Source organism: Symphalangus syndactylus, chromosome 8, assembly GCF_028878055.3.
Source record: "Symphalangus syndactylus isolate Jambi chromosome 8, NHGRI_mSymSyn1-v2.1_pri, whole genome shotgun sequence".
NCBI lineage: Eukaryota > Metazoa > Chordata > Mammalia > Primates > Hylobatidae > Symphalangus > Symphalangus syndactylus.
Window position 1 is genome coordinate 74,947,920 of NC_072430.2, and position 18,910 is coordinate 74,966,829.

The window sequence follows — 18,910 nt, forward strand, 5'->3', positions numbered from 1 at the left end:
AATGATCTTCTCCGCTAAGACTATATATAGTTCAATGACACTTTTATTATCAGAAGACAGAAATTCCATGGTAATAAATCAGAGAAAACCTTAATGTGAATTTTCACATTAAATTTTATAAATGCCAATATACTGAATAAAAATAAAACAATAAAGCTATTATTTGTTTTTTGTTTTTTGTTTTTTTTTTTTTTTTTTTTTTTTTGAGACGGAGTCTCGCTTTGTCATCCAGGCTGGAGTACAGTGGCTCAATCTCAGCTCACTGCAAGCTCCGCCTCCCGGGTTCACGCCATTCTCCTGCCTCAGCCTCTCCGAGTAGCTGGGACTACAGGCACCTGCCACCACGCCCGGCTAATTTTTTGTATTTTTAGTAGAGACGGGGTTTCACCATGGTCTCGATCTCCTGACCTCGTGATCCGCCCACCTCGGCCTCCCAAAGTGCTGGGATTACAAGCATGAGCCACCGCGCCCGGCCTATTATTTGTTTTTAATATGGACTTACTCCTGTATACTAGTAGTAAGCAGCCAGGAAAACAGATGACTGTGCCACTTTTTTTGTAGGTTGGATAAAACCTTTTAAATCTATCTTTTCCTAGCAATCCCCTACTTCTTTTTCACTTTTTAGAAAAATTAAAAAGTTCCTAACAGTTATTTTTCTGTTGAAAAAAATTCTACAGTTATTATAAAACTGTTCAAACATATACACAAGTAGACTACTATAATGTGCCCTTATGCCCCTACCATCCAGTTTCAAAAATTATCAATAATTTTGCCATTCTTGTTTCATTTATTCCCTAGTACCCTTGCATCCCACCCTCCCCAACCAGAGCATTATTAAAACAAATACATTATTTCTCCCAGTAAACACATCAGTATTTAAATAAAAATAACCACATACCATTATGACACCTAACTACATCAGTAATAATTCCTTAATCTCATCTAATACCTAACCTGTCTTCAATTTTCCCTGGTGGTCTCAAAAATAATTTATACTTGTTCAAATCACCAGCCTATTTCTTAAAAACACAGAATGATCAGTGTTTTAACAGCTTTACATGCCTTATGTTTTTTTAAAAAACAATGAATACCATTAAAGAGACATTTAATAATTTTGGTTCTATTGTGATTTATACACAAAGGTACCCCTTTCACTTAAAAGTTTACGTATTTATTAGAAAGAAGGTCCCCATTCCCTGCCATCAATTCAACCTAAAAATAAGCAGGAGGGGATAAGCAGTAAAGTGACTACTTTGGTACAAAACTATAAAATTATGAGATCAGATATAGTATAGCATTCTCTTTGCAATCAGATTAGCTTATTAGCTGAGTGACTCTGTGCTAATACCCTCTCTGAGCCCCAAAAGTCAGGGTTATTGAGAGGATTAAATGGGGGTAAAACATATGAGGTGTTTAGAATACTACATGGTACAGCCAAGAAACATTAGCTAATTACATATTATTATTAAGGGTTAAGTGTAAAGAAACTGAAAAGAATAAAAATAAGTTTATGTAAGGGACAAGGCAGAACAAATCTATAAAGAATTCAAAGGCAATCATAGTAAAGGATAATTGAAGAAAAAACTAAGCAAGCAATAAAAAGTTATTATCAGAGTATACTGATTATAATAAATTATATATAACACATCTTCCTCCCAAGATTTCAGGTGAGAAGAAGTATACCTTTCCATAAGGTTAATATGGCAATCACTCAGCAACTGACTCAACATCTCCCATCCTGGTATAAAATACAACTCTTTATTTTTTACTTACAATCTGCTTTTTGTCTGGTTGTTTCCCGACAGACCTGGCAATCATGAAAGGGCTTTAAAGGGCTTAGAGAATGATGTCACTAGTATTTAGGTCAGTATAGAAAGTTCAAGTCACTGGGCCCCAATCTGCACTTTCTAATCTCTATGTAAGCCTCTTCTAAAAAAGTCCTACCTATGAGGCTAAAATAGTTATTTAAAATACAACCAGGCAGTAGCAGAGGGTTGTTATGAAGGCTCATGGTAAGTTCATAAGCTCAACAATTTTTAGGCCATGCTAATGCTAACTGCACTTTTAGTGACTTTTAGCTCCCAGCTGAACTACCATGATAATCTTTTCTACCTTATGGTAAGCCTACTTCACCCATTAAGTGCTTAAGGATAAACTATTATTAGTATCAGAGAAACGGGAATTGGAAGAGAGCCCAAAGATCACTTTTGATGAATGAGGAAGGTGAGGACCCTGACGTGTAATGCTTATCTAAGTTAACAAAATAACAAAAAATAGTGCATGGTTTAACTGATACCAGAACTGAAGTTCTAATTCAAATCCCATAATTTTTCCAAGTCAGAAGCAGAAACGAGAAGGGCATAGTCTTTGTCCCGTGCAACAGTCAGGATTTTTCTCTTTTCTTTTTTTTTTTGGAGAGAAAGTGTCTCCCTCTGTCCCCCAGGGTGGAGTGCAGTAGCACAATTTTGGCTCACTGCAACCTCCCATCTCCAAGGTTCAAGTGATTATCATGCCTCAGCCTCCGAGTAGCTAGAACTACAGGCATGTGCCATCATGCCCAGCTATTTTTTTTGTATTTTTAGTAGAAACAGGTTCACCATGTTGCCCAGACTGGTCTTGAACTCCTGAGTTCAGGCAATCTGCCTGCCTTGGCCCCACCAAGTGCTAGGATTACAGGTGTGAGCCATGGCCAACAAGCAGGATTTCTAATAATCTTATCAGCTTATCTTAGCCACCTATGTTCTATATGATTTACATGTGAACTCAGTTAATCACTGCAACAACCCTATAATGTAGGTATTGTTATTATTCTCAGAAGGAGGCGATGAGTCAGACAGAGATTTAAATAAGAAGCCCAAATTAACAAAATTAGTAAATAGCAGTCAGGATTTAAACCTAGCTGTCTGGCTTCAGAACCAAAGCTTTTAACCAACTACGCCAGTACGTAATGAAGCACAAAGTATTACAAGGAGCTTATAAAAAGGCACACCAAATCTATCTGAGAAGATGCAGAGGGTCAGGGAAGCTGTTTAGAGGAACCAAAGATGAGCATATACCCTTCACTAGGACGTCATCCTAAGAGCAAATGGGAAGCTACTGGGGCTTTCAAGTAGGACAGATGATCAGGTTGCCTTTTATAAAAAGTTCACTCTAGTTGCAGTGTACAGAATGACTTGAGAAAAGCAATGCCCAAAAGAAGACAATCAGCTATGAGGTTCCGGAAGAAGCCTTGAGCTAAGAGACACAAGGGAAGGGTCATGGCTGAATTTAGGAGAACTTAATGACATTAATAATAGCAGGAACTAGGGACTTATGTGAGGGGAGGGGAACAAAGGGAAAGGAAGAGCATACCATGGTTTTTGTGTTTTTTCACTTGAGGGACCAGGCAGATGAATGGCAATATTATATACTGAAGTCAGGGAAGTCAGAAGCAGTGTTAAAAGGCATTTTAGAGGAGAGGAAGATAACTTCTATTTCAAATGTGAGTTTCCAGTACCTATGAAGCACCCACATGAGGTACGTAATGTATACAAACACACTTTGAGGTACTGAACTCAGAAAGAAAGTGTGAGCTAGGTATCACCTGGGGGTGACACCAAATAGATAACCCAGTGAATGAGAGAGGATAAAAACCTTCTTAAGGGAGAATACAGAATGATAAAAGAGACCTTAGGAATCCAGTGTTTAAAGGTTAGGCTAAAAGATACAACGTAAAGTACAAAAAAAAAAAAGAAAGGCATAAAATAGTGAACATGGGGAGTAAAAATGCTACATTTATACATACGCATTTGAGAAAGGGACTTGACGCAGGTAGAAATTTGGATAAATTCAGGACGTTAATACTTCAGACATTTTTAAATTAAGGGGTACAATCTTTCTATAAGTGTACTGTATTAGATGGCTACCTGCCTATTTTGATTTAAATAGCTGTTACTCTTTGTATTGGACTTGTTAATGGTGACTAGGTGTCAAATATCACAGGAACTGTGCAGGTGGCAAGGACAGTCTTTGGATTCTGGAAATAAGACAACAGAAGCCACAACAAACCCTTTTTTATAATGAGGACATATAATCAATAAACAAAAGACAAGTACTTCTGTTTTTTTTCTTTTTTTAGACAGGGTCTTGCTCTGTCACCCAGACTAGAGTGCAGTGGTGCAATCATAGCTTATTGCAACCATGAATTCCTGGACTCTGCAATACTCCCACCTCAGCCTCCTGAGTAGCTAAGGCTACATGTGTGCGCCACCACACCTGGCTGATTTTTTTTTTAAGTAGGGACGAGGTCTCACTATGTTGCCCAGGTTGGTCTCAAACTTCTGGCCTTAGGCACCCTCCCATCTCCCAAAGCCCTGGGGTTACATGTGTGAGCCACCATGCCCAGACAATGTAAGTACTTCTTAACCACATACTCCTATATCCTTGCTACATTAGTGTAAAAAAACAGAATAAAACATACATTACCTTATATACTTCACTAAAGCCACCTCTACCAAGCAGATGAAGTAATAAATATCTTTCATTTAATGTTGGGTGATCTTTGAACCTTAGAGGTGAGGGCAAAAAACAGACATATTAAAACACACACACAAAAATTCCTTCTACACTGAAGTTCTACTCTCTTACTCTCCTCCTAGCTATTTATTTCTCAGTTACTCCACTGCTAATTTCAAATTTCATTCAATATTTCTTGGCCGGGTGCGGTGGCTCACGCTTGTAATCCCAGCACTTTGGGAGGCCGAGGCGGGCAGATCACGAGGTCAGGAGATCGACACCACGGTGAAACCCCATCTCTACTAAAAAATACAAAAAATTAGCCGGGCGTGGTGGCGGGCGCCTGTAGTCCCAGCTACTCGGAGAGGCTGAGGCAGGAGAATGGCGTGAACCCGGGAGGTGGAGCTTGCAGTGAGCCGAGACTGCGCCACTGCACTCCAGCCTGGGCGACAGAGCGAGACTGTCTCAAAAAAAAAAAATATTTCTTTTCATTCTCTACCAGTCTACCTGCATGACTACCACCCATCTTAAGGCTTTGGTGCTCACAAAACTTTTATAGCTCAGTATTCAGGATCAATGACCAATTATAGCACTCTCACAAAGACCTAACAATTACTGCATTGCCAAGAGCTTCATAAAATCCTTTATGTACTCAGCAGGAATCACTTCTCTGGAAAAAAACGGACTTTTATATTGGGAGTTATAATCAAGCTTTTACAGTATTGACATATGATTAAACATAATTATAAACTGGACTTCATCATTAAATTTTACTGTCTCTGGACTTTCGTAAAATAAATCAACCACCGATTTTAAAAAGATTTTTTAAAATTAAAAAAAAAACACTCATAGGTAATACTACTACTATTACTACTTATAATTTACTGTATTTGCCATATATAGGCTGAGTATCCCTTACTGAAATACCTGGAACCAGAAGTGTTTCTGATTTTGGATTTTTTTTTTTTTTATTTTAGGATATTGCCAACTGAGCATCCCTAATCTGAAAATCCAAAACCTGAAATGCTCCAATGAGCATTTCCTTTGTGCATGACCTTTGAATGTCATGTCAGTGCTCAAAAATTTTCAGATTTTAGAGCAGTTTACATTTCAGATTTCCAACATTGGGATGTTCAACTTGTGCGTTTTATGCTCTCACCTGTATTAACTCATTTAGTTTTCAACCCACCCTATCAGGTAGGTCCTATAACTATGTCTATTTTATAAATGAAGGTACTGCTGCAGAGAAAAGTAAAGTAACTTGCTTAACAGCTAATAAAAGGCAGGACTTAGCAGAAAAATGTGGTTCCAAAATGTACACTTTCAAAAAAAAAAATGTTAGCTTTGCAATGCTAATACACTGTATTTTTTTATTTTTATTTTTTATTTTTTTTTTGGAGACAGAGTCTTGCTCTGGCTGGAGTGCAGTGGCACGATCTTGGCTCACTGCAGCCTCTGCCTCCCGGGTTAAAGCGATTCTTCTGCCTCAGTCTCCCGATTAGCTAAGACTACAGGCACGTGCCACTATGCCTAGCTCATTTTTGTATTTTTAATAAAGACGGGGTTTCACCATATTGGCCAGGCTGGTCTCGAACTCCTGGCCTTGTGATCCGCCTGCCTCGGCCTCCCAAAGTACTGCGATTACAAGTGTGAGCCACCATGCCTGGCCAAAATACATTGTATTTTATTATTTTTTTCAAGATCAATTGACTCTAGATTTGGTAATTTAAGCTTTTTCTTGAGAAACTTGTAGATATAAGAAATTTCTGCTTAGTTTCAAGCCACACTGTAAAGCTTTAACAGTTGATTTTATTTTCATCACTGTAAGTCAGATCCACAAAATTTGAAATGTAATTTTCGGAACAGTTAGTCTTAAATTAGTTTTGTACCATATGCTCTATTAGATTTTTTTTTTTTTTTGAGACAGAGTCTCACTTTTTTTTTTCTTTTTTTAAAGACAGTCTTGCTCTGTTGCCCAGGCTGGAGTGCAGTGGCGCAACCTCCGCTTCCCGGGTTCAAATGATTCTCCTGCCTCAGCCTCCCAAGTAGCTGGGATTACAGGTGCCCACCACATCGCCGGGCTAGTGTTTTTACTTTTAGTAGAGATGGGATTTCACCATGTTGGCTAGGTTGGTCTCGAACTCCTAACCTCAAGTGATCTGCCCACCTCAGCCTCCCAAAGTGCTGGAATTACAGGCATGAGCCACCACACCTGGCCCCTCACTTTTTTTTTTTTTTTTTTTTTTTGGAGACAAAATCTCACTTTGTCACTCAGGCTGGAGTGCGATCTAGGCTCACTGAAGGCTCAACATCCCAGGCTCAAGCGATCCTCCCTCCTCAGTCCCCAAGTTGCTGCGACTACAAGTGCATGCCACCATTCCCTGCTAAGTTTTGTATTTTTTGTAGAGACAGGGTTTTTCCACCTTGCTCAGGCTCGTTTTCGACTCCTGGGCTCAAGTGATTTGCTTGCACTGGCCTCCCAAAGTGCAAGGATTACAGGTGTAAGCCAGCACATCTGGCTTTCATTAGAATTTTAATCTGACATAATTTAGGTTATTCCATAACTATATTATTTCTTTCTCTTCACACAATGATCTGTGTATTTATGAATTATACATACATAGACATCACAAGAAGGCCTTTCTAAGCAAGATTTTCATATTTCACACAGAAATTGGCCACTTCCTATTCTGATACTTGTATTAACTCACGAAGCTTTAAACTACATGAACAGTCAAAGATGAAGTGTAAACAGAAACCTTTCCTCTCTTTTACATCAATTAAATCCAAGTAGTACCTTGCTTAATTTCTACTTCTACGTCTTGCTCAATTTCTTTTTCATGAAGCTCCCACAAGCCCACAGATATTTTCTTTTCTTTCAACTGCTTCAACATATACTATCTATGGCACTCATTCTGACAACCGATTAAGAACACAGACTGTAACCTGTACTTTTCCATTTCTCTCCCAGTTCTTGCATAATGTGGGACACATGGTTTACTGAAATACTTTTGGTTGAAATAATTGCTCCTTCACTACCATAACATTAACTTTGGTATTCAAATATTTATTAAGTGCCTGCCATATGTCAGGCACTGGTCTAGGCTTTACGGATACAGCAAGAACAAAACCAAGTCCTTGCACTCATGCAGCTTATATTCTAGAGGGAGGAGACAAATAATAACTAAAAAATAAATTTATAATTCCAGATAGTGATCAACATTCAGAAAATATTAAGCAAGGTAATGATATTAAAAGAGGAAATGAAGAAGCAGAGACTGCTTTTTTTTTTTTTTTTTAAAGAAATGGGGGTCTCACTATGTTGATGACGCTGGTTTTGAACTCCTGGCCAAAGCAATCCTCCTACCTTAGCCTCTTGAGTAGCTGGAACTACAGGTGAGCACCACTGGGCCTGGCTAGGGACTACTATTTTAAATAGGGTGATCTAAGAATGGCCTTTCTAAAGAACATCTGGAGTGAGATAAGTAATTAAGCCAATTAGGTGTTTAGAGAAGGAACATCTAGGCAGAGGAAATGGTAAGCACAAAAGCCCACTGAGATGGGAATGCTCTTGACATGTTTAAGAGAAGTGAGGACAGTGAGGTGGCCAGGGACCAGATCATAAAAGGCCTTCCAAGCCATGGGAAGGAATTTGGATCTTTTCTAAGTATGATGAGACAACCCAAGAAGGAAATATTGTGTTTATGTTCTATACGGGGGGGCCGGGGGGGTAGTTTTAATAATATAAAACTGTGAAATGCAAATAATGACTTACTGTGAATTATCTTCATTGTTTATTCTTTTCAGCTCACGTATGTGAAGATTTCTGACTCTTTCCAAACGTTCAAGTTCTGCCTGGATTTCTGCCTCTTCCTGAAAATGAAGAGAGGGGACTATAACAAGCTCAATTTATTTGCGATATAAAAAAGATATTTTTACCCATGCATCAGTTTTTTACAGTGATGGGAAGAATAGTATATTACAAAGTACCACTGAGTTAAAAGATCAAAGTGCTCTTTTCAATGCCCAAAAGATGGAAAGAGATAAGGCAAAAACCTATTTTAAGAAACCATCCTCCACATGAAAATCTATACCTAATGAGATGCTGGGTTTTATTCTGTACTACAAGAAATCTATTTTTATAATGTATATACTGAAAGGTAGTTGAAAACTGACATAACATAAAATGAGCTATTTCTAGTCCATGCAAATTTTAATTTAAGAAGGAATAATTTACTAGTAGAAAACAAATAAAATGAAAATATTTTATAATAGTTAAACATCATTCTCAGTAAACTATCGCAAGGACAAAAAACCAAACACCGCATGTTCTCACTCACAGGTGGGAATTGAACAATGAGAACTCATGGACACAGGAAGGGGAACATCACACTCCGGGGACTGTTGTGGGGTTGGGGGAGGGGGGAGGGACAGCATTAGGAGATATACCTAATGCTAAATGACGAGTTAATGGGTGCAGGAAATCAACGTGGCACATGGATACATATGTAACAAACCTGCACATTGTGCACATGTACCCTAAAACCTAAAGTATAATAAAAAAAAAAAAAAAAGGAAGAAAGAAAAAAGCAGAATGATTCTTCCTACACCTTACAGTGTTTGGAGTACAAATACAAACATACATACACACACACACACACACAATTGACCACTCACTTGCAATCCTAAAGATACATTACAACAAAAAATTTATAGATTGCTGTAGTAGACCCTAAGGTATCAAAGCAGATGTAAATAAATCTTAAAGAAATTTAATAATCGATATAAATATTTTGATAAATAGTTTTGTCTTAAAATATACAACTTTTAGACTAGCCACCAAAACAAGTACACATATCACTCATGTCATTCATTCATACACACACACACACACACACACACACACACGCACACACACACACCCACACCCCCATACCCCTTTGTCTATACAAATTTGAATACTACTTAAAAAATGGATAAGACTAGGGCTGGGTGCAGTGGCTCACACCTGTAATCCCAGCACTTTGGACTTTGGGAGGCTGTGGCGGGCGGATCACCTGAGGTTGGGAGTTCGAGACCAGCCTGACCAACATGGAGAAACCCCGTCTCTACTAAAAATACAAAATTAGCCAGGCGTGGTGGGGCATGCCTGTAATCCAGCTACTCGGGAGGCTGAGGCAGGAGAATTGCTTGAACCTGGGAAGTGGAAGTTGCAGTGAGCTGAGATCGTGCCACTGCACTTCCCTCTTCAACAAGAGGGAAACTCCATCCCCACTCTCCAGCCCACCGCCACTGCTAGCAAAAAAAAAAAAAAAAAAAGGATAAGCCTGTGCCAGGTTTCAGTGAAAATTTCTAGCCCAATTTCTTTTTTCACTCTGTCACTCAGGCTGGAGCACAGTGGCATGATCACAGTTCACTGCAGCCTCGACCTCCCAGGCTCAAGCAATCCTCCTGCCTCAGCCTTCCAAGTAGCTAGGACCACAGGCATGAGCCACCACACCTGGCTATTTTTTTGTAGAGATGGTGTCTCACTGTGTTGCCCAGGCTAGTCTTGAACTCCTGAGCTCAAGGGATCCTCCTGCTTCAGCCTCTCAAAGTGTTGGGATTATAGGTGTGAGCCACCATGCCTGGCTCAGAATATTTTTCGTATATAATTTTGAAGTAAAGAAATACAGATCACCTTGGCCTAATGTGTACCCACTAGAATTATAAATCTAGACCACATGGAACAGAAGTTTTTTCTGAATAATGCATTTAAATATTTCATCAGCTCCTTTGCTTCTTTTTAGTAATTTATCTTTCGATATAAAAAATTATTTACCTCAAAATATAACTCTGAAATTTACTTTGAAAATATAAATATATCATTTCATTCAAAGACAGATAACAGAGGTATAAAGCTTATTACACCGGTACCTAAGACAGAAATTCAGAGGAGTATTTTAAGCATTATGAGAAAAAATAAATTATATCTCTAAAGATTATGTTGTTTGTACTTCACATTACTCCTAAGGTTATTTTTATTATTTTAAAATGAAATTCAACCACGACTTGTTGCAGAGATATTTAATGCAGATTTGATATTACATGGCAAATAGAAAATTTCAAAATAAATTCAAATGAAGATAAATCTTTCTACAAGTACTGGGAGATTTTCTACAATAGGTACACTACATAGATTCTCTTAATTTAACTGAAATTTCCTCATTAACAGCTTCAGTCACATATATTTTTAATTTTAAAAAGTAAAGTGATATCCTAGGAGATTCAATAATCAAAGTTTCACTATAAAAACAGGAAGTAAATTTTAAAGCTTTGAGACAAAAAACTCAAAACATAGCTTAGTTATCATAGTTTAGCCATGTAAAACAGATAAGAAACCGGCCATACAGGTTTACCCAGGAGTATGAAAGAATTTAAATTAATTTACACTAGAAATCTAGAATCTAGATTCAATTTTAATCTAGACTAGAATCTAGAAAGCAATGACTCCCTTAGTGTTACTAACGTTTGCTGCTTAAAAACTGAATTTGACTGTCACACGTGTAGGAAGCTACTCAACATTTGGTAGGCTGGTGAAAGTTTAATCTGATAAAATTGTGAAAAGCCTATTAGAATAAATACTTGTTTTAACTTTTATTTGAAATTGTGGCATGGGGAGACTATTTCAACAGTGAATTTATAAAAGCTAATTTTTACTGAGTCATAAATATATAAGATTCAAATAGGTTGTTGAACATAATTACATTTGTTTTATAATCTTCAGATGTCTATACAATGGTAGTAATCAATATTACAAAATAAATACTTGTTAAAGTAAAATATGTCTGTATCAGCAAATTAAAGCAAACTTTTTTTTTTTGCCTCTAAAAACATGACAAATATGTCCCATAAAAATCTTACAATATAAAAGCACAAGCAAGTTTCGTTCCATTTGAATTGTTAAGTTTACTGGAAGAAAAACAAAATGTCAGTAGCACTAGAGAAAAAAAAGATGGATTCTGGGTATTTAGAAGGAAATGTCAAGGGAAGAAACTATGTCTTAAATAGATAGATATAAACCCACCATACGCAGTGAAATACTTTTGTCTTTCATCTTGTAACTTAGTATTTCACAGTATCTTGGACTTCAAGCAAATTGACACACTTCTGGGGGAAAGGTAACTCTGCTACTCTAAAAATTCCCCTAAGAAAAAGTACCTGTATTGTGATGGGCTGAATGTCTGTGTTCCCTCAAAATTCATATATTGAAGCCCTTATTCCCTAATATGGCAGCATTTGAAGATGAGGCCTTTGGGAGGTACTTAGGGTTGGATTAGGTTATGGGGCCTTCATGATGGGATTAGTGGCCTTATGAGAAGAAAGGTTCCCTCACCCCTCCCTCGAAGGAGCACAGAGAAAAGGCCATGTGAGGACAAAGTGAGAGGGTGGCTATCTGCAAACCAGCAAGAGAGCCCTTACCCAAAACTAAACTCTGCTTGATCTTGTCATGGACTTCTAGAATAAATTTCTGTTGTTTAGGTGCCCAGTCTGGTATTTTGTTATGGCCAACACACATACTTGTAGGTAAATGCTAGGGCAATACTGTCTAGCACCTTGTCCTCAGAGAATGGGGCAAAGCCCAGTTTTGGTTTGGCTCAGGGTACAACAGTTTGAATAATTTATCTTTGCTACAGATCATTTCCAAAGATCTATCCAGTAGGCTACATTCTCCTTGCCTGAGACTGACATTAACCTCTAGGCCATCCTCAGAATTAATCTTTTTCCAAGGGTTCAGGAGAAGACAGGACTAACTAGGCTCAAAATTGATCTGAATTCATCACAGAATAGAATCCTCAAACTCATAGCAAAACTAGGCCAGACGAGTAGACTGAAAGGAGACAATCCAATCAGCTAAGTTGTGCTTAGTAAGAACACCAAGTTTCAGTCCTGAATTCATACACTAGCTGAGCAGTTAATGAAAGCAGAGAAAATCTAGAAGAAACAAAGAGACAAATAGCATCTCTAGAAATGAACTGGTCTCTATAGGCTATTACAATGAAGAAGAAACATAAATAAGAACAGACTGTATTAAAGAGAGAGGTAAGTTTGGCAATTAAATACACAATAAAAGGACATGGCTCTTTTCTGTTCAAACAAAAACTACAATGGAAAATTTAACAGTACATACTATAGCTATTTTAACAGTATTTTAAAATAAAATCTAATACTCTCACTCATAAAAAAACAAGTCAGACAGGTATACAACAGATCTCAACACTGTCTCATTGTTTAAGTAACTTGCAAAAAACACTACCTTCTAACAGTTAAAATTTTTTAAAAATGTGTATGGATAATTCCCACAGCAACTTCACTAAAAGACTTTGTCCCTCACCAGATCTTCAGCATAGAAATGCTTTCTATTTGTAATCAAAGTATCTTATGGCAACTTAATATTCCTTTGGCTCAAGTCTATAAGCCAAATGTAGGCTGTAGCAATGCAGAATTTCTGTAAAATTCCAGGTTAAAAATGATAGGTGGTTCCTATGTGAAGGAGATATTTTTTAAAAAGAAAAGAAAATGGTAGGTGAATCTGGAGTATTTTGGAGCATTTCTCATAATGGCATTTTTTTCAAAAGGCAATTATTAAAAGGTGAAATATGGTAGGCATTAAAACTATAAGGCTTAAAAAGTTATAAAATACATTTTTATATGTAAAACCAATACATTTCCTGAAAAAATTAAACTTGCTAGTTTAAAGTTATTTAGCAAATCCCGCATATATGTTACATATTCTCTCTACCAAAAAACTCAATTTCTGAGAACTGCCTTCGCATAAAGCCAAGATAAAACAGGAAGTATTTTGATGTATTATTCTCAGCATGCCTATAACCTACGGGAGTTGGTAGAAGAATATAGCTTGGAACAGTCTATCCACCGTAACAACACTACTTGATTAAGAAAACCGGTTCAGAATGAGGTTTTAACACCAGCCAGGTGAGGTGGCTCACACTTATAATCCCAGCGCTTCGGGAAGCCAAGGCCAGTGGATCATCTGAGGTCAGTAGTTCGAGACCAGCCTGGCCAACATGGCAAAACCCTTTATCTACTAAAAATATCAAAGATAAGCCAGACGTGGTGGCGCTCACCTATAACCCCAGCTACTCAGGAGGATGAGGCACTAGAATCACTTGAACCCAGGAGACTGAGGTTGCAGTGAGCCAAGATCACACTACTGCACTCTAGCCAGCCTGGGTGACAGAGTGAGATTCCGTTTCAGGAAAAGAAAAAAAAAAAAAAAAAAAAAAAAAAAAATTTAACACCAAATTCACTTTAGTAATGTGAATACTATTAATCCCTTAAAAGTTAACATCTCTAAGTCCTAAAAAAATTAAATTTTAATTTCACAAACTATTCATAATGCCATTCTGAAAGTTTACCACCAAGAAAGGGAAAGGTGAAATTAACAAAAGGAACTATTAAAATCTAATTAAGGGCCAGGTGCGGTGGCTCATGTCTATAATCCCAGTGCTTCGGGAGGCCGAGGTGGGCGGATCACGAGGTCAGGAGTTTGAGACCAGCCTGGCCAACATAGTGAAACCCCGTCTCTACTAAAAACATATAAATTAGCCAGGCATGGTGGCAGGAGCCTGTAGTCCCAGCTACTTGAGAGGCTGAGGCAGGAGAATAGCTTGAACCCAGGAGTCGGAGGTTGCAGTGAGCCCAGATTGTGCCACTGCACTCCAGCCTTGGTGACACAGCGAGACCGTCTAAAAAAAAAAAAAAGCTAATTAAAAGGAAGAGCAGTGCAAAAAAACAAGGAGAAAATTTCCAATTTATTTCGAATTTATCCTTATTATGTCACCATGTTATATGCTTTCCCATATCCTAAATATGAATGTGTGAGATATGAACCAACGAAAATAAAAGCCAACCAACCAACCAACCAAAATAGCCACCTAGACAAAGCAGGTCTGAATTTTGAAACTACTGCACCATAATCATATTTTTGCTTGAGAATAATTGTGTAGATTGGGGAGAAGGGTAGGAGAAGGAAAAAAGATAAAAATCATTAAATATTGGGGGCTTTCTTTCCTAATTATATAAATGTTCCCTCCACCCCCATCCCCAATCAGTAAAGTGGCTTATTACTGATGAGAGCATGCTGTATCACCTCAGGTGTGTTCAACTAGCTTAGATAATTAACTTAGTACCTTTACTCAATGTTTTGCTCTCTACATACTTCATTTCCTGTTTTTCTGGGTGTGTGTGGAGGGGTAATGGTTTATTCTCCTTTCAAATGCATAAATACATACATTAATACCTGTAACTTGGAATGACTGTTAAAACAGGCAGGTTTTAATTCTGTCAGTTCCTCTATTATAACAAAACAAAACAAAAACTACCTCCCCAGCATCAAATAAATGTTTAAGAATTCAACTAATAGGCAAAATTTAAATATCTAGCACACTTGTCTTAAAAATATTTACAGCTGCTGTTGTTATAGAAGTGAAATTCTGTAACATTCAACACTAACCAAGGGGCTGACATCAAGCCTGAGCACACACAGCTGCGATGCCTTCGTATAGTATACTGCAGTCCTTCTCCCAGTTTTCTTTTCTGCTTTCCCGCCCCAACTTTTTTTTTTTTTTTTTGGTAGAGACAAGATTTCCAACTCCTGGGCTGAAGCGATCCTCTGGCCTCTGCCTCCCAAAGTGCTGGGATTACAGGCATGAGTCACCATGCCTGGCCTCTGCTTCCTTTTAAACCTAGTCTTCTACATGTTCATTATGCATATGGCATGGATTTACAGTTATGATTGGGAAGGGCTGGTAGCCAAGCAACTGTTTTCTCTTTTTTGTGAAAGTTATCTCTGAACTGAATTTACAAATCTGAATTAATTACAAACCCTGCTGATGGCTAACATGACTTCTAAGATTCTTTCCAAAATGTTTTAAATTCCATTGCCTGTATAACAACAAGATTAATATTAAACACTGTGGATCAGCCACGGTGGCTCATGCCCGTAATCCCAGCACTTTGGGAGGCTGAGGCGGGCGGATTACAAGGTCAGGAGTTCAACACCAGCCTGACCAACACGGTGAAACCCCGTTTCTACTAAAATATATATATATATATATAAAAATTAGCCAGGCATGGTGGCATGCGCCTGTAATCCCAGCTACTCAGGAGGCTGAGGCAGGAGAATTGATTGAACCTGAGAAATGGAGGCTGCAGTGAGCCGATCATGCCACCACACTCCAGCCTGGGTGAAAACACACACACACACACACACACACACACACACACACACTGGGGAAGTAAAACACCTTTTACCTCTACATTTTCATTTTGGTAGCTGAACATTATCTACTACCAAGTTAAGGTTGTGTGATTATAAATATGGAAACATAGAGCCAGGATAGTTTGCAGGTCCATATGTGAGTAAGAGTTAAGAACGTAAACACTTGAGTTTTCCCATCTACAGCTAATTCCATGTTCTCTCACCACAGTCATCTTTTTGGGACAACTACTCATTTTTAAAGGGAAAATAGTAGTAAGGACAAATTGTAAAGTTAGAATTCCAGCACTCTTCTTGGCACCTTTCTTGCACACACACACACCACCCCCTCCAAGAAATCAGGAATCTTTTAACATTCTTCATGGGCTTAATCACAACTTTTTCCAGCATAGTGTACTTTTCCCAGAATTCCACTGAAAACTACTGCCTACACAAGCAGCATCTTGTGTCAGGTTCTACAGAAACATCATGTACAATGTAGTTGGCTTTAACTGAGAGAATTCCTAGAAGATTTCTTCCAGTCATGGCTATAAATATAAAGATGAACAACAGGTTTAAAGATTAAGCCCTCTAGCATTAGACTGCTCATTATTTTCATTCAAACCTAAAGTGACAAAAAATGTCACATATGCAAACTTATTCTTTGTGGTCATACTAAGGGTTTGATAAGTCAGATGACAATGGTGTTCTAGAAAGAAAGACCAAAGGGGACATCAAACTTCAAGAATATTTGGGGGTCAATTCACCTAAAGCCAACGCCCTGTATTCTCCACTGTTCAAAAGGCTTGTAGACAATCCATTGTCTTCCATTTCAACTAGTTGCATGGTCCACTGTGAAGGAATGAGAAAAGAGCTGTGTACTTGTTCTTGACCTGTAAAGATTTCATCATGGAAGATTAATACTGATGCTGCTGCTGCCTGTTACTGGTTGTTTCTCTTTGCAGGTGCCAATATCGGTCAGAGAACAGGATTTCAGTGGCAGAGTTGCTGCTATACTGTTATCTCTTCAGAACGGAGGCACAAGGAGAGATGAATGCCACATCGCAAGGAGCAAAGGAGAGAGAGAGAAAGAAATGGTGTCAGGTGGCATGTTGGATGTGATTTTTGTTTTAGTAGAGATTGAGATGACTGTAAATTGTTTAGCTGATTCCTTTGGTCTGCAAAGATACATTTGTGTTGGTGCTGATGATTCTTGACTAATCCTGTTTCAATTACAAATTGGTTATGTTTTTCAAATAAAACTTCTGGCACTTATATTCAGGGCTCATAAGTCAAATGCACTCACACACACACACACACACACATACCAAAACACACACATTAAAGCCAATCCCTACTACACTATTTAATACTCCATACTGAGATGTCACACTTTCTAAACACATTCTCTCCAACTAATCAAATATTTAAAATCGAGAAGACAAAAAAACTTGAAGACAAGAAAATAAAGAGTAACATACCCACATGCTGTTCGTATCACAAACTTGAGTAACCGCAGTCTCAAGACATAGTTACTGGACCTAATAACTTTCAAAATTCTCATTTACTCATCAGTTTGGGGTATTATGACTAGTAACTTGTATCTTTTTAAAAATATGGACATTTCAAGGAAGTTGATTTTGCAGGGATTGTATTTTATTTTTAGTTTTATGTGTTAATTTAGTGACAATCCTTGAAAGCAAATCCACACCATTTTCTTCAACTCCAGAATAAAGATCTGACTATATCATCAACCTAGCAGAGCTTCTGAATCACAAAGATAAATTGTTTTCCCATAATTAGAACTTATCAGAGACAGGTATCAAAACCTGATCAACTATAAGAGCAAACTGGTTTTTGGTTGGTTTCCTTGAACCCACGATTCCACATGGGCACAGGTAGATAAAATAGGATCATTTAGAAGCTTTGCCTCAAATTAACAACTTTTTAAAGATAAGAAATTAATCTCTTTGCGACTACAAGCTTTTATTAAGTAATAACTGGGGAAGTTTGTATATAATTAATGATAACCAAAAAAGTTACTTGTTCCTTTTGAAATAGTTTCAGGAATAATTTCTATAGTCTCCATATATTTTATTACATAGTTCTAAGAATTCCTTAAGATATATTTTAAAATTATTTGAGTTTTTATTTAAAAATGTGCTTTTTAAAAAGGTCTTTGTTGACCTTTAAAAGTAAATCGAGTGAAAAATCAATATATTAGTTAATAATAAAGAAATATTGTAGTTGATTCAACAGTCAGTAACACAATGCCCAAGGAAGAAAATGTGTGAAGGAGAATGAAAAAGAATGTGTATGAAAATAATTAACTTGAAACTGTTCTCCTTTATCTGTAATGAAAATGAAATAGCACGTTCACCCCGCCACACATCAAAAGAAAACTTAAGGAAGAGCAAACAGTCCAGTACTTAATAGAGATGCAAGGAAAGCCACAAATGAATTAATTTTTCTGAATACAAAGAATCAACTTACTACTACAACAAAATAATTCTAGGAATTAACTACATGGGTACAGTCACTGAAATAGGAGTGGGAATGGTTCAAGTTTTGGCTTTGTCACTTACTGGTGGTATTACTCCAGAGGAAGTATATATAGATCTGGGCATTCAAAAAGGTGTAATTAATTTTCACTCAAAAATGGTGAAAGCTTCAAAGTCTATAAAAAGTAATATTATGTAATTCCGTTAAAATGGGAATTTGAATTATGCCTGTGTCAGGCAGAGTATGGCAATAAATCACCTAATAAATGGGTGAGCAATGACTGCATAAACTGGGAACAACTATAACAATAAATATTAGATAAAAGAATTCTTGATACAGTTGGGGGAAAAAAAGTGATGCTCCGCTGTGATTTTCCTAATCTCAGAAGAGAAAACTAATAAGCCCATAAGTAAGTTTACATTTACTTTTTGGTAGTAACTAGAAACACCTATTTATTTTAGCCATGTATTTACTTGTATCTTTTTAAAAATATGGACATTTCAAGGAAGTTGATTTTGCAGGGATTGTATTTTATTTTTAGTTTTATGTGTTAATTTAGTGACAATCCTTGAAAGCAAATCCACACCATTTTCTTCAACTCCAGAATAAAGATCTGACTATATCATCAACCTAGCAGAGCTTCTGAATCACAAA

General features: G+C 37.4%; 1 protein-coding gene across 5 annotated transcripts in view; it reads right to left on the reverse strand.

Moving 5' to 3' along the window:
- TLK1 (tousled like kinase 1) overlaps nucleotides 1–18,910 on the reverse strand; it is a 172,913-nt gene that overhangs the window by 17,454 nt on the left and 136,549 nt on the right. For all 5 annotated transcript variants that reach the window (XM_055289684.2, XM_063644687.1, XM_055289685.2 and 2 more), the window contains 2 exons: nucleotides 8,270–8,367; nucleotides 4,465–4,546 (listed from right to left, as the gene is read on the reverse strand). In XM_055289684.2, coding sequence (XP_055145659.1) covers nucleotides 4,465–4,546; nucleotides 8,270–8,367 — 180 coding nt within the window. The remainder of the gene's footprint in view (nucleotides 1–4,464; nucleotides 4,547–8,269; nucleotides 8,368–18,910) is intronic.